Source organism: Erinaceus europaeus, chromosome 12, assembly GCF_950295315.1.
Source record: "Erinaceus europaeus chromosome 12, mEriEur2.1, whole genome shotgun sequence".
Lineage (NCBI taxonomy): Eukaryota > Metazoa > Chordata > Mammalia > Eulipotyphla > Erinaceidae > Erinaceus > Erinaceus europaeus.
Genome location: NC_080173.1, coordinates 92,371,124 through 92,396,158, shown reverse-complemented (window position 1 = coordinate 92,396,158; position 25,035 = coordinate 92,371,124). Strand labels below are relative to the sequence as shown.

Genomic DNA, 25,035 nt, shown 5'->3' with positions numbered 1-25,035 from the left:
CAGTCTCTCTCTGTATCTCTATTACAAAAGAAAAAAAAAAAAACGGGGTGGGGGCAGTTGAGGGCTGGCAGGAGTTGTGGTGCAGCTGACTGAGAGTACATGTTATAAAGCACAAGGACTCAGGATCAAACTCCCATTCCCCACTTGCAGGGGGAAAGCTTTGCAGGTAGTGAAGCAGATCTGCAGGTGCCTCTCTGTCTCTCTCCCTCTCTATCTCCCCCTTCTATCTCGATTTCTGTCTGTCTCTACCCAATAAATAAATAAAGATTAAAAAAAGCTGAATTTGTGAATTTGATAGGGCAAAAAAAAAAAAAGGATGAAAGCTACCATGACAATGACTAAAAGGGTGACATGTTGAATCTCTTCTTGCAAAAAGAACAGTGAAATTAAATGGCATTTCAAGTGAATTAAAAAAAAATCATTTGGAAACTAATAAACATTTTTTTTAAAGTTAGAGTACTGAAGTGTGCAAGTGAGGGAAAGTGGGCAAACAAGGGAAAGGATGGTTTAAAAATGTGACAACTAAATATTTTAGCCAAGAAATGCACCCATACGGAATAGTATGAAATGTAAATTAACTTTAGGATCTGATCTTTTAATTTGACAGCTGTTTGACGACTACAAAAAGGGAGAACGGACTTCAGACAAGTGTGTATAAATGAGAGATGATTAAGCCAAAGGATTTCACATGGAATGATACAAAATACATTGTGTAACTCCTCACATGGGAATAGATAAATGAAGGCTGGAATTTTTATTGACTTTGAAGGTGCTAATATTCAAGGGACTTAAATTTCACAAAGAGCTCCATGCTATTCTGCTACAATTAATGGTACTTTCTGAAATGTGATGCCATGAGTGGAAAAATAATTGTAAACACGTTTGAAATCTCCAGGTGTTTCTTGAAGCAATTTTTAGTTGACCTTCCTTGACTTTCCCTATTAGATGCTAAAGCAGTAACATTCTCACATTCTGTGAATTTAAAAATGATGAACTCTTATATAACACAGATAGAGGACACACATACACATCCAAGTCAGCAGTTTAGCTTCGGCTAATTACAGTATCCACAGCTTTATTCAATCTAGACTACTGAGATAGTTTGTGCCTTACTCTCCTCAGAGTGAAAATAAGGAGAGAGAAATGAAATAGACTTGGCTGTTAGTAGCAAAGAATTTTGCTTTCAAATGAAAGATCTTTCTTTTCTCGTTTTAAGAAAGTGTGTGGTGGGGCCAGCTGGTGGCACACCTGGTTAAGCGCACGCATCACAGTGCATAAGGACCTGGGTTCAAGCCTCTGGTCCTCACCTGCGGGGGGAAAGCTTCACGAGTGGTGAAGCAGGGCTGCAGGTATCTCTGTCTCTCTCTCTCTCTCTCTCAATCTACCACCCCCTACCCTCTGAAATTCTCTCTGTCTCTATCCAATAATAAATAAATTTTAAAAAGTGTGGTAAATGATGGTGAACACACACACACACCTCTTACCATGTCCTATACAAAGTCCATGCAGCTGAAACTGAGATCGGGCTGTTCTCAAGGCAAATGCAACCCACTGTCAGGTTTTGTTTAAGTCTTGAATCAATAGTCCGTGTCCAAAACCTAAGAAATTTAGGGCTGGGGAGACAGCATAATGATTCTGAAAAACACTTTCATGCCTGAGGTTTTGAGGTCCTAGGCTCAATCCCAAGCATCACCATAAACCAGAGCAGAGCAGTACAGTGGTTTCAGTCTCTTTCTCTCTCTATCCCTCAGCAAAAATAAATAGAAATATTTAGAACTTAAGAAATTTTACCTTCAAATCTAAATGTCCAGCAGTACTGAAAAATCCTTTTTTTTTTTTTTTTTTTTTTTTTTAGCAACACAGGGCCTGCTTTCACCAAGGCCAATCGTAACCACTACAACCCTTAGCAATAGCACCGCTTCTCCAGTGCCTTGGCGAGATCATGCAGCCTCAAGACTGTAAGGCTCCAGTTCGGTCTTCCACCTATCACCAAAACTACTGATGAACACACACACACACACACACACACACACACACACACACACACACACACACACACACCGCCCCCCGGGAGGTGGAAACCAGCGGCTTGAACCCAGGTCCTTGTGTGTGTGGTAACATGTACACTCAACCAGGTGCATCACTGCCTGGGCCCTCATTAACTGCCCTCTTAAGGACAGGTTAGAAGTGCCCTCTGGGTACCTTGAACTCATTATCATTTATCACAACTGAAATTTTACAATTATCTGTGTGATTTTGATTGATGCCTTTTCCCCATCAAACTAAAACAGCATAATTATCCACTTCCTTGCTTATTCACTCCTACTTTGGACTTGGACTATGATACCCCAAGACTCTATCTTCTGCACCACCACACAAAGCAAATCTCTGTCCAGGAGGTAAGAATAGTGCCTACAGGCACTATCTTGGGTTGATCCATGGCACCAGACAGATGCAACATAGGCAGAAACAAGGAAGGAAGGAAGAAGAAAGAACTTCACAGACAGTGGACTGTGTTCTTTGGTTTCTCTCTTTCCTTAATAAATGCAGAATAAAACTGGGCCAGGAAGGTAGTTCAGCAGTAAAATATATGCACAAGACTCTAATTTTTCTAATACTGTTGGTTCCTGAGATCTCATCAGGAAAAACAAAGTAAATCTCACCTCTTTCAAGTCCTCAATCATTTTTTCCTACTACCACTGGAATGCTAACTCTCATTAATTGCACGCTACTAAAACCTTTTCTCAAAACTAAACGAAGCACTTACTTTTTCCCAACAACCTCATCTGTTGAGAGAGTGTCAACTACTCATAGGCGTGGGGCTAATAAATGACAGAAAAGAAACTATATCCACTCAGTCTAGTCACCGAGCTTATACTAGACCATGAGGCCTCACTGACCTCTCAGAGTGGCTCTCCACAGAGACAGAGTCTTCGCCCTTACAATTAAGTAATCACCCAATTGTACATATACAAGTTGTGAAAAGCACTAAGACCAAAAGCTGTGTGGTGTCACATAAGGAAAGCTGATTGTGTGTGTGTGTGTGTGTGTGTGTGTGTGTGTGTGTGTGTGTGTGTGTGTGTAGGGTGGGACCAGGCTGTAGGGCAGTCTGGGCGGTCTTACGCATTATCTGTTTTTATTTACATGTTAGTACTAGATCTAGTCTCCATCTAATATTTCCTTGAGAGTGTATTTATTTCCCCTCTCGAGCTATTTCATTTGAACTCCACGAGGTAAGTGAACTATGTCGGCTCAGCACCTAGCACCCAACAGTGCTTGGTGTAGAACAAAGGCTTAGGAGATGTTTATTTAGTGGAGACTTAGGTCAACTCTATGATTTAAAAATGTGGACAGTGAAAGGAGAGATGCAAATGGAAAATAAAGTAGGCAGAATCGGTAGGTCAAACTTAGGATCTCGTATGGTACACAGGCCCTTTATGAGCTGCCCCTGCTAACTTCTTCACCTAAACCTCTCAAAGTACCCCCACACACACTTTGTGCCCATGCCTCTGCAGTCCTGCAATGTCTTCGAACTCCCAAATAATCTCTTATGAATAAAATTTCCATCCTTTAACCCTCCTGCACTGCTGATGGGAATGTAAATTGGTCCAACCTCTGTGGTGAACAGTATGGAGAACTCTCACAAGGCTAGAAATGGACCTACCCTATGACCCTACAATTCCTCTCATGGGGATATATCCTAAGGAACCCAACACACCCACCCAAAAAGATCTGTGTACACCTATGTTCTTTGCAGCAAACTTTGTAATAGCCAAAACCTGGAAGCAACCCAGGTGTCCAACAACAGATGAGTGGCTAAGCAAGTTGTGGTCTATATACACAATTGAATACTACTCAGCTGCAAAAAATGGTGACTTCACTGTTTTCAGCCGATCTTGGATGGACCTTGAAAAATCCATGTTAAGTGAAATAAGTCAGAAAACAGAAGGATGAGTATGGGATGATCTCACTCTCAGGCAGAAGTTGAAAAACAAGATCAGAAGAGAAAATACTAAGCAGAACTTGGACTGGAGTTGGTATATTGCACCAAAGTAAAAGACTCTGGGGTGGGTTGGGGTGTGGATGGGGGGGAAACAGGTCCAAGAAGGATGACAGAGGACCTAGTGGGGCTTGTATTGTTATATGGAAAACTGAGAAATATTATGCATGTACAAACTATTGTACTTACTGTTGAATGTAAAACATTAATTCCCCAATAAAGAAATTAAAAAAAAAATTCCATCCTTTATTCATCTTGTTCTCTCCACCAAGCGATGTTCTCCTCTCATCCTCGCTCAGTTTTCTGATACTCTGGTCACTTCTATGAAGTTTTTTCTGCTCTTCTAGACAGGGTCATCCACTCCCTTTGCACGCTGAAGGCACTACCAGCACTCTGCCCTAGTACCAGCATACTTTATTGTCTTGTTTACTTCTTTATGTGGAAATGACTTTTAAGAAAAGACTACCACATTACACTAGCACTTTCTACTACTTAATGACATTTTGTGTTCTGGTCCTAGGCAAATTGGAATTACTTCCTGTTAATAATAGTAAGGTGAATGTCAAGAGGTGAACACACAGACTCCCTCAGAAACTTTCAGCTAAGCAGATAAAATTCTAAGCACGTGGGAACAAGCTGTTATATTTTCCTATCTTTCAATGATATTAAAGCAGAGTAAAAAAAAAAAAGCCTCAGTCATTTTTAATATAATCTGATTTTACTGAAATTAGAGATATATAGGATGACTGAGTATCTGTTGACAGAAGTTATTTTCCTTCTTGGGAGGTAAAAACACTAGACTGCTTTTTTTTAAAATTTTTAAATTATCTTTATTTATTGGAAAGGCAGTCAGAAATCGAGAGGAGAGGGGGAGGGAGATAAGGAGAGAGACAGAGAGACACCTGCAGCCCTGCTTGTCCACTCAAAAAGCTTTCCCCTGCAGGTGGGGACTGGGCTTGAACTCGGTTTGTTGTGCATTGTAACATGTGCGCTCACCCAAGTATGCCACCATCTGGTCCCCCCCCCCCCCGCCCCAAACACTAGACTTTGAGAGAATAGCCCAAACCTCTAAGTGTTCAGTTATCAGAGGCTTACTTAAATGGGCTGTTTTGCCATTCAATCAATCATTTACTCAAACGTAAAAATCAGAGAGGGAAATCAAACTCAGTACACAGTAGTCATTACCAACATCATAATAAAACTCAAAATATTTATATAGGAATTGAGAACCTGGCCTAAAGATTTTTTAAAAATATATTATGGTTAATGTCTATTTTATTCCCATTAGGTTAAATGAAGAAATGACACTAATAACTTTAGGGGAACTAATCTTTATCAACATAACTTCACATAACTGTTTAAGGAAATTACACCCAGTACTATTTAACTTTTCTTATTTAATTTACTTAATGGCAGCAATAAAAACAATGGTAATTTTTAAATCACCCACCACATTTCTAAAAGCAATACCAGAATAATCATTTTATTCACTTATAAACATGAAAATGTTAGCATATGACATGACACTATTAATGCCAGTGGTAGTTTCCTTATAAGCTGTGATATATATTCCCTAATGCAAAAGAAACTTCAGTTGGAAAAACTGTTAAAACTGCTTATTAGTAATTAAAGTTACATAGTATGCCTTCACGTATAAGTATACTGTAGACTATAAGCATATATAAATCTTATTAACTACCAACATTTCTCTTTTGTTTCACTCTATCTCTACATTCCATCATTCAACTCCTTTCAGAATTTCTTTGTTCCCCCTGTGATCTCAATTTCCAGGAGAAATCTGGCACTGGATCTGAAGGAAATGCCAGAGTAAAATTTTCCTTAAGATTAATCACACAGGTAAGTAATTTCCCCTTTTTGCCAAACAATATCCTCAAAAACTTCTTAGAATATTGATGAGATGGGACTGGGTGGTCATGAAAACACAGAGGTCTAATAGGCAGCCTACCTCCGTTACCACACAGTAATAGCAATCCACAAAGAATAGTCCAAAGTTGGTCAGGGTACAACAATGCAGGGATACCAGCCTGCTCTACTTGTCCACACTCATTTCCACTGCCCCACCCAACCCCACTCCTACTCAAGTGTCTTGAGAATTCAGCATGGAATTCACAATTCCTTGAATGTCTGCTTTAAAAGTATAAACAGTAAGGCATCAAAAATTCCCAAGTCCTAAAAACCTTAAAAGCAGGTTTGTCACTAAGGCAGAGAGAGTCTGAGATAAGGAAGATACAGTTTCTCGGGGGTCAGTCACATAGTCAGTTTTTCTGTCATTAACATCAGTCAAGCAAGAGTCAGCCCAGCACAGAAAACAGGGGCGGGAATCTGCAGTTCAGAGCAGACAACACACAGACTGATAAGATTCAGAACAAACTGTCAGGAAAGACACAAAATAACAATGTTAGGGAAAAGCCAGAAAGAAAAAGAAGGGATAATTTGGGAAGAAACTCAGCTTGACTTCTGGGAGGATGGAATCACAGGGAAACAGCTACCCAGAGACAAAGGCGAGTACAGCAACTAGGAAATGCATATGCCAGTAGCCACTTCCATTATTCCTGTCATATTTCAAATACCAGCTTCTTTAGTCTATCAATCATTTTCACCACATCTCTTGCATTTATCAGAACCGACGACATGATTTCAGAATGATTGGGAAGTGGCAGAAGATGAATAATGTTTGAGGAGCCCTTAGTCATCACTATGTTTTGTTTTGTTTTTAACAAAACTTCCTTTTTTTTTTTAAATTTAGGTTTTCTTTTATTGGGTAGAAACAGAGAAATCGAGAGGGAAAGGGGAGTGAGTTTGAGGGTTGAGGAAAAGAGACACTTGTAGCATGGCTTCACAGTTCATGCCGTTTCTCCCAGACACATACACACACAGGTGGGGGGGCTAGGGGCTTCAACCTGGGTCCCTGTGCATGGCATGCCACCGCCCTGTCCCCATCACTGCAGTTTTAAATATTAATGTATCTGAAGAACTCACTGCTTTGAGATTCAGTGACAACTGCAGCAGTCAAAAAAAAAAAAACAACAAAACACCTGCCAGGGATATAATAAAATTCTGGAGTTTGCACATAAAAGAGACTTTATATTAGTGACAACAATAATAGCTAACATCAAGGATTTAGGGTCTGAGTGTTTCAAATCTCCCCAGTCTCACTAAGTATAGGTAATCAGTGATGCCAACTATTATACCTTCACATCAGATACTTAGTTGCAAGGATGTCAGTAGTTACTATGGTAAAAGGAAAACTCAATGAGGAAAGGTCTTATTCCAACGTGATGACTGAACCAGGAAAAAGCAGCAAATGGGAAAAGTTACAGGGAAAACCCAGAAGTCCTCTTTCCACCTTGACCATCTTCAGATGGGACATTCGTGACTTCACTCAGCTTCATTTGATTCATGTACACACTGGGGTAATGCTACCTCACAGGGTTTTAAGAAACAAATAAAATAATGACCAGCTAATGTGCTGTGTAAATTATTAAAAAAAAAAACAAAAAAAAAACACTGCCCCAAATTGTTCAAATGATCACGGTCTCTACCTGCACTGGCAACACTTCACCTAGAACGATGTTATGAATACCACCACTGCCAAATTCATTCCCCGTAGATCACCTTGGGGAATGGAATCGAATGTAATTTGGGAACTACGGTGAGTTGCATAAATTCAAGAAAAGAGGCTGCATTTAAAAATGCATATTGAAATCAACATGTATTCAAAATGAACAGGCATATTCTTTTTGAATTTGCTTGTTAACATTGATCATTTTTCTTTATATAAAACCCATATTTAAAAGTAAAATAAGAAATAAAACCCATATTAGGCTGCACATTCTTTGCCACACACCAAGTCTCTTTATGCAAACCTGATACAGTACAGTAGCTAATCTAAATCATGTGAAAAAAAGCCATAAGGTGTAAACTTCATATGCCAAGGGATGAACGCAACTTATTAGAACATCAAAGCCAAACTGTTCACAACATTCATAAAAAAATACTATTTTTATATAAATTCTCTTACATGTGCCATGTTAATTCACATCACTAGTGTTTGCTAGTATTGATTTTACTTTTAAAATAGAAGACCAAATATTTTTGGAATTTTATTTATTTATTTGATAGAACAGAAACTGAGAGAGGACAGGGAAGAGAGAGAGAAAGAGAGACAACTGCAACACTGCTTCACTGCCAGTTCAAGCCCCCTGCAGGCGAGGACTGGGTGCTTGAACTCAGGTCTTTTTTGCAGGGTACTGTGTGTGTACTAAGCCAGGTGTGTCACAGCCCAGCAATCCTAAGACCAAATTTAATAACCACTTTTGTTAAATATGGAAGCTGAAAGTCAAAATCTATTTCTCAAGGCAGGGGGCACATCCCCACCGCCAAGGGGAGAGAAAACACATCAGAGAAAGAAAAAAGTGGAGAAATATGCACTAAATATTAATTCACTGGAAAAACAGAAAAATCTGTTTCATTCTTCAAAATTTAAAAGGCTGCGAATTTTTGTTATTGTTGTTGCCCCATGCTCCCTCCAATTCAGAGTTCTTTATCCAAAGCCTCCTTTTTACCTTACTTCAGTCATGAAAACTCTCTCAAGTGTTGTCAGTATCAAAGAAAAAGCATGTTCCTTCTTGACCCTATTTTATTCATACGTCTTTCTCTCTTTCATTTCCTTTTGTGAAAATTCAACATTCTAAGATAAACTAGATCCCAATGATAACATACCTACCTCTCAGATCTGAAACTCTACTTGTAATTTTCTCCAAAATAAAGTCTCTGAGAACATCAATGGGTCTCCTTACAGCTAAGTCTACGTTAGGCATTCATTCATCATTTATTTGATCTTTCAAAAGAGCCATTTTTCGAAATCCCATCAACCTAGACTTAAACAAATGAGCTAATGCAAATAAAATGCTTAGAACATTACTTGGCATAGAGTAAGTGCGAAGTAAGTGTTAGCTGCAATTACTGTTATTGTTAGCCCTTTCTGCTATTTCCCCCTCTTCTCTCAAACATATTCCTTAATTCCCGATATGACTTCCTCTGGAATTTCACCCCATTGGCCTGTGAGAAGAGGTAACAGACATATGAGATAAGCCATAACCTTTGGTCTCATGGAGCTAAAAACCCTTCAAAAAGGTAAATAAACGAATAATTATGGCATAATATCACAAGTATCCATTCATCATAGTTAGCAAACGATACAACAGAAGTACTATCACACGGAAGGCAGAGATTTTCCAGAGAGGGAAACTATAGGTTGGAGCTTTGCAGCAGATTTCTGGCACAACAAGAGGAAGACATTTCTAATCATCAGCTGTCCACATAAGAGTCAGCTGCCTTGGAAACTGGTGACAACTGCAGTAATCAGAAGACCATCTGCCATGGATATTGTAAAAAAAATAAATAAATAAGAGATCAGCACAAAGCAAAGCATCAAGATTCGTGAGTACTTTCCCAGAGTAATAGTGAAGAAAGATAATCTTACCCAAGATCTGAATTTCCTTGCCCTGTATATGTGCTCATAGCATCAAAAGCAGGCATGCCAAGTCAAACCCAGAGAGCTCTCCAGACAGTAAAGGAGAAACAGCCAGAAGACCTGGGCTACAGTCAGAGCAACCCCTACTCATCTACTGTATAAACTTCTGAATAGAAAAGCCAGAACCCAAGGCCAGATCTTTTGTTTCTTTTGGAACACAGTTAGTAAGAAAGGGCATACTAATAATTAGGTCAGAAATTCATGAAGGATGATAAATGATATAGTGGGGTGTGTATTGTTAAATGGGAAACTGGGGAATGTTATGCATGAACAAACTACTGTATTTACTGTTGAATGTAAAACATTAATTCCCCAATAAAGAAATAAATTAAAAAAAAAGAAAAGAAAGAAAGAGGCTGGGAGTATGGAAAAAAAAAAAGAAATTCAAGCAATAACCTAGGGTATATAGTCAACCAGTGGGTAGTTAGTGTCATAAGAAGAAATGTTAGCTCCAGACTGCCTGAAGAAGAAATTATAGTCAGGCTCTTAGGAAAAGATCTCAGAATGAAATCAAAGGTAGGAATTATGAAAGTAATGTTTCTCAACCAGGGGCGATTTGGCCCGAGGGGAGTATTTATCAGCGTCTAAAGACATTTTCAACGTGTGGCAATTAGGGAAAAGGATGTTAAAAATATCCAGGAAAACGGGAGTCGGTCGGTAGCGCAGCGGGTTAAGCGCAAGTGGTGCAAAGTGCAAGGACCGGCATAAGGACCCCAGTTTCGAGCCCCCCACCTGCAAGCGGTGAAGCAGGTCTGCAAGTGTCTGTCTTTCTCTCCCCCTCTCTGTCTTCCCTTCCTCTCTCCATTTCTCTGTCCTATCCAACAACAACGACATCAACAGCAACTACAACAATAAAAAAAGGGCAACAAAAGGGAATAAATATACATGTAAAAAAATATATATATCCAGAAAAAAAAGAGCAGTGGTAATGGGAAATACCCCACAATACATAAAGTAACCTTCTTATAACCATTATCAAAGTATTAAAAAGAGTGCCAATGTGAAGAAACTCTACATAAAAAACTTTAAATATCTGACTAGACAAACACAAAAACAGCAGCACTCCAAATAAAAGAAAACACTCAGGTCTTCCATGGCACGAGTTAACCATCAATCTACAGACATCAGGATCTTAGAAAAGGTGAGTAAAGCCTTACAGCAAAATGGACAAAACTCACCGTCAAATAAATAGTCAATACGCATTTAAAAATATCTCATAATTCAAAACAAAATTCTATTTCCTAAGTAACCAAAGCAACTTTAACACAGTGGACACATTTGATGTCACCTATAAAGCTGCACATATTCTCCAGTACGGTATGGATATTTCATTCATGTTAAATGGAAGCATAAGTTCATTTCAAACAAAGAAAGGTCTTCTAGAAAGAGATTTAGTGGACTTGAAAATGTGCACCTTTCATTTTTTTAAAAAATAAAACTTCTATTTTGAAAACTACATATTCTAAAGGAATTTTTAGTCATTTATTTTAGATAGAGGCATATACAGAAATTGAGAGGGAAGGGGGAGACTGAGAGAGAAAGAGACACCTGCATCACTGCTTCACTGTTTGTGAGGCTTCCCCCTGCAGGTGGGGCTATCGGCCTTGAACCCGGGTCCCTGTGCACTGTAATGTGTGTGCACAACCAAAGGTGCCACCACCTGGCCCTGAAAATCACACATGCGCACACAGACGTATACACACACACACACGCACAGACACACGCACACAGACACACACACAACCTTTCTTTTCTTCTTTAAAAAACCCTATGATTTTAGATCTCTATCTAAAAATAGTCAAGACATGTTCAAAGGTTTAATTAAAAGTGAGCAAAAGATTAAAAATCTCCAAAATGTCAAGTAAACAGAAATCGATTAAACAAATCATGCCACATCTATGTATTACTTATAAAAGTATGCTAATAGTAAATAATACAGGAAGATGTTCATGATTTACTACTTAAATGAAAAACAGAGACGAACTCTAAATCTATAAATCATGTCTCTGATTCACATATTTATATTCCTCGTAAAAATACTATGCTTATATTAATGAGAAATTAATATTCTGAAGACATGTAGTGTATAAATGAAAGTGATATATAAATAAAATATATGTATATAATATATGTACACATATATATATATATAAAACAAGTGGGTTAACTTGGTGCTAGGGTCTAAGTACTAAGAGAGCAGAGACTTTTGTTCTTTGCTACACAGCTCTAACATATATAGAACAAGATCTGAGAAGAGGGATATAAAATCAAAACAGTTATTATTTCTGCAAGTTTGTTTTTTAATGATCTGCAATGGAAATACGGAAATTTTTTCATGTTGTTTTAACAAATGATTCAACGGGAAAACAACATGTTTCATAAGTAGATACAGAAATGTCACCTCCCTCTAGGGTCTTAACATCTAAGTAACAGTTTAGGGGGCTAGAGAGATGGCTCAAAGGTAGAGTGCATGTCTTACCATGCAAGTGAGCCAGGGTCAAAATCCAGCGCCCTATGGGTAATGCTATCCTGCTGGGAACAACTCTGGCACTGTGGTTTGTCCTTCTCTCTGCCTCTCTATGTGAATGAAAAAGCAGAAAAGGCCCTGACTCCAAATTAACAGCAGTAATAACAATTTCTATAGATAAGCTTTGTAAACGCTAAAGCGCAATATAAATGTTAGAAATGCTTTTGCTAAGATCATACACTGAAAGGTCAAGCAGAGGGGCCAGGTGGTGGCACACCTGGTTGAGTGCACATGTTGCAATGCACAAGGACCTGGGTTCGAGCCCCCAGTCCCCACCTGCAGGAGGAATGCTTCACAAGTGGTAAAGCAGGGCTGCTGGCATCTCTGTCTCTTCCTTCCTCTCAATTTCGAGTTCTCTCTATCCAATAAATAAATAAATAAAGATACTTTCTTTAAAAAGGAGAAAAGCTAATGTTTTATATACACTGTGGCTGGTAGCTTTCATCTCAGCAATTTCACTTTTAGTATTTTGCCCATTAAAAACTATTAAAGTTTCTGGCAAACACTAGAAGAAGATTAAAAACTATTAAAGATGAATGTAGTATTACTTGGAGAAGCAAAAAAGTGTGTGTGATACAGAGAAGTGGTGGAGAAAGTTGTGATGATTAATAAACTGGAATAGTATTGTCACTGTAAATTTTTTCCTGTAGAGGGCTAGGATGCACAAAGCTTATATACCAGACTTATAAGCCCAATGCCTCACAGGTCCAGGTTCAGTCTCCATTTGCCAGAGTTTCGGGCTCTTTCTCTCTGATGAAAAGAAATAAAATCTGTCAACAACAACAAAAAACTTAAAAATGTGGTACAGGGGCCAGGTGGTGGTGCACCTGGTTGAGCGCACACATTACAATGTGCAAGGATCCAGGTTCAAGCCCCTGGACCGCACCTGCAGGGAGAAAGTTTCACAAGTGGTGAAGCAGGGCTGCAGGTGTCTCTCTGTCTCTCTCCTTTTCTATCTCCCCCCTCCCAATTTTTCTCCGTCTCTATCCTATAATAAATAAATATTAAAATAAGAAAGATTAAAAAATATGGTACAAGAGGTGACACATTAACTAGAGAATTGAACTTTCGAGCATGACATCACGAGTTCACGTGTCAGCACTGTGTGGGCAAGAGTGATTTTCTGTTTTTGTCTCTCTCATGAATATGTAAGTTAATCTTAAGAATGAAAAATAAATTAAACAAAACTTTAGGGACTGGGGAGATGGGTAATTGTGATGCAAGACTTTCATGCCCGAGGCTCTGAGGTCTCATGTTCAATCTCTATAAAGTTTGTATACTTTATAAAACATGAATATAATTCATTTTTACAAATCAGTGTTAGTAGTTTCTAATATGGGGCTGTCCAAACGTCATGATGTATTTCTTCTGTCTTTTTCTATGAGAAAATGCATCAAGACTTTTCTGACAATCCAATATATTTCTTAAACACTATTCACTACTTACTTCATAAGTCAGAAGCTGCATCTCATGTTCTCAACACCAATCTAAGAATTGTTTCCCAAAAGCTTTATTTTTCTTCCTTTTACAGAGAGATCACAGAAGTAGAATACAAAGAAGAAACACGCAGAACTAAATTAGTAATAGCTAGAGAAGGTGTAAAAATAAATAGAAAATGCTATTTTGTTCATTTTATAAAGACAGAATAAAGCTTCCCCTTCCCTCATTGAACACTAATTAGGAACTATGTGGCTTTCATACACAGAGAACTTTATATTCTATTTTATTTTGCCTATGATAATATGGTGTCAGGGAATGAACCCAGGGATTCATGCATGCACTCAGCCACTGAGTCACATCCCTGATCCAATTTTCATTTTACATTTTTTGAGAGAAAGAAAAGAGAGGAGGAGAGAGAGGAAGATAAAGAGATAGATCAAAGTACCATTCTATCATCCATGGAGTCCCAATTTTGTGACTGGGATTCAATTCATGGTCTCGTGCATGGAAGGCATGAACTCTATTTGTGGAACCATCTCTTTGCTCCCATACACAAAGGCAATGTTTAGGTTGAACAACTAGTTCCCTTAAAAAACAAACAAACAAACAAACAAACAAAAAACAGCAAGCATCCCCCCAGCCCTTAGGACTGTTTATCTGCTATTCAAAAAACAGAAGACACTATTATTAAGTGTTCTTCATTCTGCTTATCCTAACTAAAATCATCAGTGAATGGTTGCACACCCATTTATTCACATTTTATAAGATTGCCTAAAAACGCTAGAAGTAAAATATTCCCAACATCATTTTAAAAATACTACAGTCTGGAAAAGTGATCAATACAATAAAAGCAATGGAACTGACTTTGGGAATAAAGATTTTTGAAGTACTATGATGCTTCCAAATGTAACTAGACTCTGATCGATGGCTATGGAAATTAAGCTTTTTCTGAAATATTATTATGCTTCCAAGTGTAATTAGAGCCCAGGAGTGGGAGTAATAGGATGACTACAAGATGAAAAGATTATTCGTGTGACTAATAAGAACTGAAGAAGGGCCAACATCACACATAACACTGCAGAGGCTTGTGGGGAATGAGTGACATTGGGAGACGAATGTGAAAAGATTGGAGCTGAGTAAGTGCAGTACAGGGTGGGGCCGCCAACCTAAGGAGAAAATATTAACAGAAAAAGGAGGCACTGCAAGTGGTCAGTACCAGAAAGAATCCCATTTACTCTGGCTTTCCTTAGTAGTTTAAAAATCTCAGTAGCAACAACAACAACAACAACAAAAATAAATAAATAAAATATCTAGGAATCAACTTAATAAAAGAAGTGAAACACTTGCATACTGAAAATTCTCAGTCACTATTCAAGGAAATAGAAAAAAGACACAAAGAAGTGAAAAGATGTCCCATGATCATGGGTTGGAAAAATGAACATCATCAAAATGAATCAACTACCCGGAGCCATACACAAATCTAATGCAATTCATATCAAGATCCCACCCAACTTTTTTAGGAGCATAGATCAAAAGCTACAATTGTTTATCTGGAACCAGAAATACCTAGAATTGCCAAAACTATCTTGAAAAGAAAGAGCAGAACTGGAGGCATCACACTCCCAGATCTCAAGCTGTGCTATAAGGCCACTGTGATAGGGAGTGGGGCCAAAAGATTCTACAGGGGGTCAGCGGTAAAGCAGCTGGTTAAGTGCATGGGGGGCGAAGCACAAGGACCAGCATAAGGATACCGGTTCGAGACCCTGGCTCCCCACCTGCAGGGGAGGGGCTTCACAGGCGGTGAAGCAGATCTGCAGGAGTCTTTCTCTCCCCTCTCTGTCTTCCCCTCCTCTCTCCATTTTTCTCTGTCCTATACACCAGCAACGACATCAATAACCACAATAATGTTAAAACAACAAGGGCAACAAAAGGGGAAATAAATAAATAAATAAATAAATAAATAAATAAATAAAAATATTAAAAATAAGTCTTCAAAAAACAATTGGGAGTCGGGCAGTCGCGCAGCGGATTAAGCGCACTGTGGCGCAAAGCGCAAGGACCCCAGTAAGAATCCCTGTTGGAGCCCTGGCTCCCCACCTACAGGGGAGTCCCTTCACAGGCAGTGAAGCAGATCTGCAGGTGTCTTTCTCTCCCCCTCTGTCTTTCCCTCCCCTCTCCATTTCTCTCTGTCCTATCTAACATCAATAACAACAACAATAAAAAGACAACAAGGGCAACAAAAGGGAAAATAAATAATTTTAAAAAGACCACTGTGATCAGAACTGCTTGGTACTGGAACATAAATAGACACACAAAAGTAAATTCCAAGTGGATAAAGGACTTGGATGTTAGACCAGAAACTATCAAATACTTAGCAGAAAATATGGACAGAACTCTTTTCTGTCTAAATTTTAAAGGCATCTTCAATGATACGGATTCATTTACAAAGAAGGCTAAATCAAAAATAAACCAATCGGACTATGTCAAATTAAAAGCTTCTGAACAGCAAAAGATATCCTCCCCCCAGCCAAATGAAGTACTTTTAAAATCTACAGAACTCATCATGTGAGCTGTGGTGATTATACTTCATACAGACTATGAGGTACAGTAGCCATCTCAAATCACAGTCCCTTCAAGTCTTTTAGAACCACACTTTGTATTGTTTCTGTACATCTTCGCCTAAGTGTAAATCATTCCATTTTTCTGTTTCAGATATTTTCATGATAAATTAATAGTAATTTGTTTTATTTTTCCCCCATGATAAATTCTTCAGCCACCTTTTTTTTTTTCTTTTTTCTTTTTTGGAGGTTGGGGGTGGCTCAAGCTTAACAAAATACCTTGTTCTCTTTATATTTGGGGAGTGGGATTTCTAAATCACTAGGTACTCACTAGCTTGTCATTTCCCTACATTTTCATCTTAAAGCTTTTATTTACATTCATAAGATTTAAATAGGAGAAAGCAGTCAGTAGAATCTCAAGGAGAAATGTAAGTCCTCAGTTTTGACAAGGAGCCTGAAAAACTAGATGATCCCTCCTGGCTTAGTCACATGATCTAAATTTATAACAAAATAAAGGCAATAGTTTAAACTGAAAAAAATACCCAAATTCCTGTATAAACTCATTTTGCTTATACTATTTAGTTTTTTTTAATTTTTATTTTATTATTTAAAGATTTTATTTATTCATGAGAAATGACAGGAGAGAGAGAGAGAGAGAGAAAGAGAGAGAGAAAGAACCAGATATCACTCTGGTACATGTGCTACCAGGGATTGAACTCGAGCCACGCTTATACTATTTTGTAGTCATATTTTCGCTAAAAAAGCATGTTCAGTGTGAAACTATGTTATTCTCTTAGTTAGAAACTAGGAAATACAACTTTCAAATTAAAAAAACAACTGAGAAATAATGGCATTATAGGTTCCAGCAGGGGAAAATATTTTTGGGACAGTGAATTTGAACTTCACTGTAAAACTATTTTGACACTAAAGATGAAAGCAAATAACCTTTATTTGACAGAGTTTGACCTTTCTGCAAGCAGCTGCTAAACACTATAAAGACATAAAGATTTTAGGCATTACTGAATTAAAATTCCCATATTTTGCAGACTACCCACCCACTTCTATCTCCACTCAACCAAGCTGTTTTCCTGCTGGTAACTTGAGTTCCTATTTTAAAACTCTTGCCAATTCCTCCTGGGTGTTCTGGTGATGAAAAGGACTTTCCTTAAGTTCTAGCCAAGATGTTTTCAATATAGTATCTTATGAAAAAACCACAGCGTTAAGGCACACCACAGTGACCAGAGGAAAAAACTATTTTAAAACTTTAATTTGATATTTAAAGTAGTAGAGAAGAAAAAGATATATTAAAAATAAATGCTAATTACTTTTTTTTTATTGTTGTAATTATTGTTGCTATTGATGTCGTTGGATAGGACAGAGAGAAATGGAGAGAGGAGGGGAAGACAGAGAAGGGGAGAGAAAGATAGACACCTACAGACCTGCTTCACTGCCTGTGAAGTGACTCCCCCTGCAGGTGGGGAGCCGGGGGCTTGAACCGGGATCCTTCTGCGGGTCCTTGCACTTGCGTTTAACCCGCAGCACTACCGCCCGACTCCCTAATTAATTCTTCATACATTCTGATTCTATGTACCACGTTCATGCTTATTTAAAATGTTACTTTTGCATAGGGGTGATTTTAGCATGTGAAGAAATCAAATCAAAGAAAGAACAGCACAGGCTAATAATGACAATCTCGGAGGAACATACCTAAAATGGTGAGAGGAGAAACTCTGACAGCTCTAAAACACTTCAAACATTTCGATTTATTTGATAAAAGACAGAGAAATTGGGAGTCGGGCTGTAGCGCAGCAGGTTAAGCGCAGGTGGCGCAAAGCACAAGGACCGGCATAAGGATCCCGGTTCGAACCCCGGCTCCCCACCTGCAGGGGAGCAGGTCTGCAGGTGTCTATCTTTCTCTCCCCCTCGCTGTCTTCCCCTCCTCTCTCCGTTTCTCTCTGTCCTATCCAACAACAACGACAACAATAATAACTACAACAATAAAACAACAAGGGCAACAAAAGGGAATAAATAAAAAAAAAAAAAGAGAGAGAAATTGAGAGAGATGGGGAAGACTGAGAGGGAGACACCTGCAACATTCTTTCACTGCTTGTGAAGCTTTCTCGTTACAGGTCCCCACCTGAAGCCAGGTCCTTTGTCCATTGTCAGATGTGTGCTCAACCAGGTGCACTCCCCCCGCCTCTCTAAAACACTTTTTAAATTGAGTAATGCTAATAATTTGGAGCAGATACTCTTATGTCTCTCTCCCCAAAACATACTTGAAAATGACTCACTTCAAAAGAATGGACATCTTTATTAAATAATCCATAGACTTATCTAGGGTATATTCTACTGTGTTAAAAGGCCACAGTAATTCTCAATCTACGGATATGATTTGGGAAGGTATTTATTTATTTATGTATGTATGTATGTATGTATGTATGTATTTGCTTTAATAGTTTTCTTTTCTTTTTAATTACGTTTATTTATTGGACAGAGACAGCCAGAAATCGAGAGGGAAGAGGGTAACAGAGAGAGAGAGAGACAGATACCTGCAGCACTGCTTCGCTTGCGGTTGGGAGCAAGGGGGGCTTGAACTCTGGTGTTTGCGCATTGTAACGTGTGCACTCAACCAGATGCAGCGCCACCACCCGGCCCTCCTGGGAAAGTGTTTAAAAACATGACAATACAATGTATGGAAAAAAGCAATACCGTAATCTATCTGGCTGGAAGGTGACAGACAGACTTACCTGGTTGATGGAGTTGGCAGCACACGATGCAAGGCCTGTTCCAGCAACAGTAAACAAGAAACAGGGCCAGTCAAAAGATCCTGGAGCCAGCGCAAATCCCGCTGAAGTGGTACTGACAACCAGAGCTGCAAGAAAGAGACAGAGCAAATCTTGGTACCGATGCATATTCTAGACTGCTTATGCCAGGAACAAATCATGTGCCACAGAAAGTAATTGGTCAATCAGATAAACTTTATGAAGCCAAGGCCAATCATCTTTAGGTTAAAAAAATAAAATCCAAATTTTTTTTTTCTGACTTTAAAACCTAAATGTGTTCATTATATTAAAAAAAAAAAAATGCTGTGGTCCGGGAGGTGGCACAGTGGTAAAGCTTTGGACTCTCAAGCATGAGGTCACGAGTTCGATACCTAGCAGCACATGTGCCAGAGTGTTGTCTGGTTCTTTCCCTCTCCTCCTATCTTTCTCATAAATAAATAAAATCTTTTTTTTAAAATGCTTCTTTTCCTTTAACACCATTATATTCAGGCATAAAAAAAATAAAGATTCCAGATTCAGTAATTTATTCATTCAAACAAACAGCAACTGAACTGGTTTGTGACCAGGACTGTGCTGGACATTAGATACATTATATGGACATAAAGACATGTAAGAAATGACAGAATGCTAGCCATCAAAAAAGGGGAAGAGAAAAATGCTGCACCTGTATGCCACAAATTCACATGGACAGAAATAAGGAAGAGGGAGGGGGAGGAGAGATGACTTATCAGCTAGCTGATCTGGGGGAAAATATTCTGTTTCTGAGGAACCCTGGGACATCTACGTAGACATTCACAGAAAGTAGAGAGAGCATAGGAAATTAGAGATCAGAAAGGAGTCTGGGAGGCAGGAGAAAGGCACACAGCTTTGGAGCTGCTTGTCTAGACACTGACTGGACCAGTGAGGTCTCCAATAGTATATGCTGTAGAAAGAAGTGCAGGAAAACCCCAGAACGTCAAAGACAAATACATGACATATGTAGTTGGAGATGAGCATGGGGGAGGGGCATGGGTGATTAAGAAATCAGCAGACTCACTTCCTGCTTATCCTCCCCTCCCCTCTCCTTCTTGAGGTATATTATTCCTTTAACTAGGCTCTGTATTTTATTTTATAAAAAGGAAACACTGACAAAACCATAGGATCAGAGGGGTACAACTCCACACAATTCCAGCACCAGAACTCTGTATCCCGTCCCCTCCCCTGATAGCAGCCCTATTCTTTATCCCTCTGGGAGTAGGGACCCAAGGTCACTATGGGGTGCAGAAAATGGTCCACTGCTCAGCTCTGGCTTATGGTGGTGTGGAGGATTGAACTTGGGACTTCAGAGCCTCAGGCATGAGTCTCTTTGCATAGCCATTATGCTATCTACCTCCTAGGCTTTGTACTTCATAAACAGTGTTTTTCGTACTCTGAGTCAAGCCCATACACCTTGTTGTTCCTCTTCGCTTCTCTTCTCTCTTATCTCTGTATTTCCACCACCCCCAGTCTAAAATGAGTTGCTCTACTTGTCAATTCCTATTTCTGACTTCACCAACAGTTTAGCTGGAATTGTATAGCAGTATAGCTGGAATAATGTCTTAGTAAGACATAACTAAATTTACAAAATGAAAGTGTGACCTAATTTTAAAATGTCCAAATTCCAAGTGGCAATACACATAAAAATGATAAGGGCTATTATTATTACAAAGGGGGAAATAAGATTTGGTAACATATTTCTAAAAAAGATCACAAACTAACAAAGATTATTTATAGGTACTTCATCAGAACAATTAATTTAAAGAAAGAGAGAGGCAGGGGGATTGATAAATTGTACACGTAAAATTGACCAAAGCAATATCCTCACACAGTCCTGCCACAACTGTAATTAAACTTTTCATTGATTTCCTTGGATTCATTACACGGAATCATTTTGCAACACCAGGATCTCATTAAAAGTGGATGTAATCTATTCTTTCATTAGTAACACTGGAAATTATATTTTATTTGGTGATCTCATATTCTGCCCCTTCACAAATAAACACAAAATCAATATTGCCAACGAAGCATAACCCATCCAATACAGGCCTAGGGGCAATGTAATGCAGGCCTAGGGAGAGCTCTGGGGACCAGCAAGAGTGATAGCCCCAGCCCAATGGAAACTGACTATCTCCGTCCCTTTTCCTGAGTGGGTGGCCATTCACTGAACGCAAGCTTCCCCATGAAAAAACTGAACATCTACCTATGAATGTGCTCAATGACTAAGGCAGTCTAGACATAAGGACTAAACTCAGCACAACGGCACTTCTTACCGCAAGGCCTGACCTAAAGAGTTGCCAGGAATCCATTTTTCCAGATCCTATAGTCAAGATTCACCCAACGCCGCCTCTTGCCACCTGATTCTCTCTGAGAAGGAGTTCTTGTTTTATATGATTTATTTTAAAATATTTTATTTATTAATGAGAGGGATAGGAGGTAGAGAGGGGGGAGAGAAAGAGGGAGAGGGAAAGGGAGGAGGTGGGGGAGGGGGAGAACACCAGCCATCACTCTGGCACATATGCTCCTGGGCATCGAGTTCAGGCCCTCTTGTTTGAGAGTCCAAATGTTTTATCCACTGTGCCACCTATCGGACTACTCCTGTGCCATAATTTAAAATTGAAACTGCCATCACTAGGCATGCCTATCTGGCTTAGAAGAAAGCAAACAAGCCACCAACAAGAGCTACAAGGCAGAGAGGTATGGAGGCAAAGGACAATCCATGGCTGATAGATGAAAGAGGACTAGGTACCCCAGTCCTAGAAATACTATGTATTGGATTCTGCCCAAAATCAGGGAACCTGGAAGTGACACTGAGCCTCACATGGGAATCACAGACCCAACAACACCCTGTCTGTCAGTCCAGTGAGAATCTAAACAGAAAACTTACTCAGGGCTCAGGAACTAGAGAAACTGAAATAGGGACTTGGTGTTCTTTCAAGCAGCTAACTCTGTGGTTACTTGCTTGGCCATTAAGCGAAAATTAGTCCAGACTATGAAGAAAGACTAAACTATCAGCAAAACAGAAGCCTGGTTGTAATGCAGGAAAACACACAGGAAGCAGGTGAAGACCCTTACACTGGAATGGGTGGGTGGGAGACGATAAGGGCCTCAGAAGTGCAAACACAGGTGGAGACACCGTTTTCCAGCGGCATGATTCTTCATGCTGGAATAAAAACAAGTGATTATAAAAAGGAACTAAACACCATTCGATAACTCAATGAACAACCAACCGAATGCTGACTGGGCAAAGGGAGACTCGGGCTCAACGAGTTAAATCTTTCTCCTTCCAAAAGAACCCCTTCTACAACACCAGACAGATGCCAGCTTCAAATCTGGTGACCTCAGTCACTTCTTCTGCAACGACCCTTTCTGTATACCAGAGCTTGAACTATCTGGACAGTTGTCTCTCAAACATAATTAAATCCACTTCCTTGAAATAGCGACTCAGGGAAGTCTTTCTGGGCAAGAGTCAGTGAACTGTCTTTTTTTTTTTAGCACAACTCTTCAACCGTGCACATGCAACTAGCTATCCCATATCTATTTTTTTCTAAAAAAATTTTTTTATTATATTCATTTATTTTCCCTTTTGTTGCCCTTGTTTGTTTTTCTTTTATTGTTGTTGTTATTGATGTCGTTGTTGGATAGGACAGAGAGAAATGGAAAGAGGAGGGGAAGACAGAGAGGGGGAGAGAAAGATAAGACGTCTTACCAGCACTGCCTGTGAAGCGACTCCCCTACAGGTGGGGAGCCAGGAGCTCGAACCAGGATCTTTACACCGGTTCTTGCACTTTGTGCCACATGCGTGTGCTTAACCGGCTGCACTACCGCCCGTCTCCCCCACATCTATTTCTTCGAGTGAAGTATCCCTAGTGAGAACTGCTCATTAACTTCTACATTCTCTCCAAATGAGTGACACCTCCCCCCGGACCCCCGAACTTGTTTGTTTTGTTTTGAGAGAGAAGAAAAGAGAAAACAGAGCACCATACGGCTACTATAGCAGTTGATAGAACCTTGGGCTTCTGGAGTCTCAAAAGCCTGTGCATACAAATTACTGATGCTTGTGGATGTGACTCAATGTATTCATATGGGCAGAACAAGCCTAGAGCACTGCCGATCTGAGGCATCCTGGGCTCTAAAGCTGAGAGAGGTCTCAGTCCTTTGGGACACTATGACAAGAGCATTCAGCACAGTACCAGGAAGATAACAAGGATTTAAGAAACAGTAAGCATGGGAATCATTAAAACATGGTTCTTCCCCCGCACCTATGGACATCTGATCTTTGACAAAGGTACCCAGACTATTAAATGGGAAAGCAGAGTTTCTTCAACAAATGGTGTTGGAAACAATGGGTTGAAATATGCAGAAGAATGAAACTGAACCACTGTATTTCACCAAATACAAAAGTAAATTCCAAGTGGATCAAGGACTTGGATGTTAGACCACAAACTTAAGAGGAAAATATTGGCAGAACTCTTTTCCCCATAAATTTTAAAGACATCTTCAATAAAATGAATCCAATTACAAAGAAGACTAAGGCAAGCATAAATCTATGGGACTACATCCAATTAAAAAGCTTCTTCACAGCAAAAGAAAACACTACCCAAACCAAGAGACCCCTCACAGAATGGGAGAAGATCTTTACATGCCATGCATCAGACAAGAGGCTAATAACCAGAATATATAAAGAGCTTGCCAGACTCAACAACAAGACAACAAATAACCCCATCCAAAAATGGGGGGAGGACATGGACAGAATATTCACCACAGAAGAGATCCAAAAGGGCCAAGAAACACATGAAAAAATGCTCCAAGTCTCTGACTGTCAGAGAAATCAAATAAAGACAACAATGAGATACCACCTCACTCCTGTGAGAATGTCACACATCAGAAAAGGTAGCAGCAGCAAATGCTGGAGAGGGTGTGGGGTCAAAGGAACCCTCCTACACTGCTGGTGGGAATGAAAATTGGTCCAACCTCTGTGGAGAACAGTCTGGAGAACTCTCAGAAGGCTAGAAATGGACCTACCCTATGATCCTGCAATTCCTCTCCTGGGGATAGATCCTAAGGAACCCAACACACCCATCCAAAAAGATCTGTGTACACATATGTTCTTAGCAGCACAATTTGTAATAGCCAAAACCTGGAAGCAACAGATGAATGGCTGAGCAGTTGTGGTATATATACATAATAAAATACTACTCATCTATAAAAAATGGTGACTTCACCTTTTTCAGCCAATCTTGAATGGACCTTGAAAAATTCATGTTAAGTGAAATAAGTCAGAAACAGGATGAATATGGATGATCTCACTCTCAGGCAGAAGTTGAAAAATAAGATCAGTAAAGAAAACACAAGTAGAACCTGAACTGGAATTGGCATATTGCACCAAAGTAAAAGACTCTGGGGTGGGTGGGTGAAGAGAATACAGATCCAAGAAGGATGACAGAGGACCTAGTGGGGGTTGTATTGTTATATGGAAAACTGGGAAATGTTATGCTTGTGAAAACTATTTACTGTTGAATGTAAAACATTAATTCCCCAATAAAGAAATAAAAAAAAATAAAAACATGGTTCCTGAAATTCTAGATGAAATAGTTCTCTTCACTCGGCTTAGAGTTAATAGTTGAAAGTAGTGTGCTTGACAGGACTTCAAAAAACTCCACATTGTTTTTTCTTCATAATTGAACTTAGTTATCTGCAAGTTCAATAACAGGATGTGACCAGAGAGCAACTCTTAGTAAATACGGACTAACATTAATAATAAAACAAAACTTTTGAACACTTTTAAAGTGTTTTACAAAGGGGGTAGGGCGGTGGCGCAGTGGATTGGGCGCACATGGCGTAGGGCAGCGACCCGCCTAGGAATCGCGGTTGGAGCCACCGGCTCCCCACCTGCAGGGGAGTCGCTTCACAGGCAGTGAAGCAGGTCTGCAGGTGTCTATCTTTCTCTCTCCCTCTCTGTCTTCCCCTCCTCTTTCCATTTCTCTCTGTCCTATCCAACAACGAACAACATCAACAACAACAGTAATAACCACAACAAGGCTACAACAACAAGGGCAACAAAAGGGGGAAAAAATGGCCTCCAGGAGCAGTGGATTCATGGTGCAGGTACTGAGCCCCAGCAATAACCTGGAGGCAAAAAAAAAAAAAAACAT

At 39.4% G+C, this 25,035-nt stretch overlaps 1 protein-coding gene across 4 annotated transcripts in view; it reads right to left on the bottom strand.

Annotated features, from left to right (window-relative positions):
• Positions 1-25,035, bottom strand: part of LOC103110066 (protoheme IX farnesyltransferase, mitochondrial) — a 131,433-nt gene that overhangs the window by 78,778 nt on the left and 27,620 nt on the right. For all 4 annotated transcript variants that reach the window (XM_007519211.3, XM_060204457.1, XM_060204455.1 and 1 more), the window contains one exon: positions 18,830-18,954. In XM_007519211.3, coding sequence (XP_007519273.2) covers positions 18,830-18,954 — 125 coding nt within the window. The remainder of the gene's footprint in view (positions 1-18,829; positions 18,955-25,035) is intronic.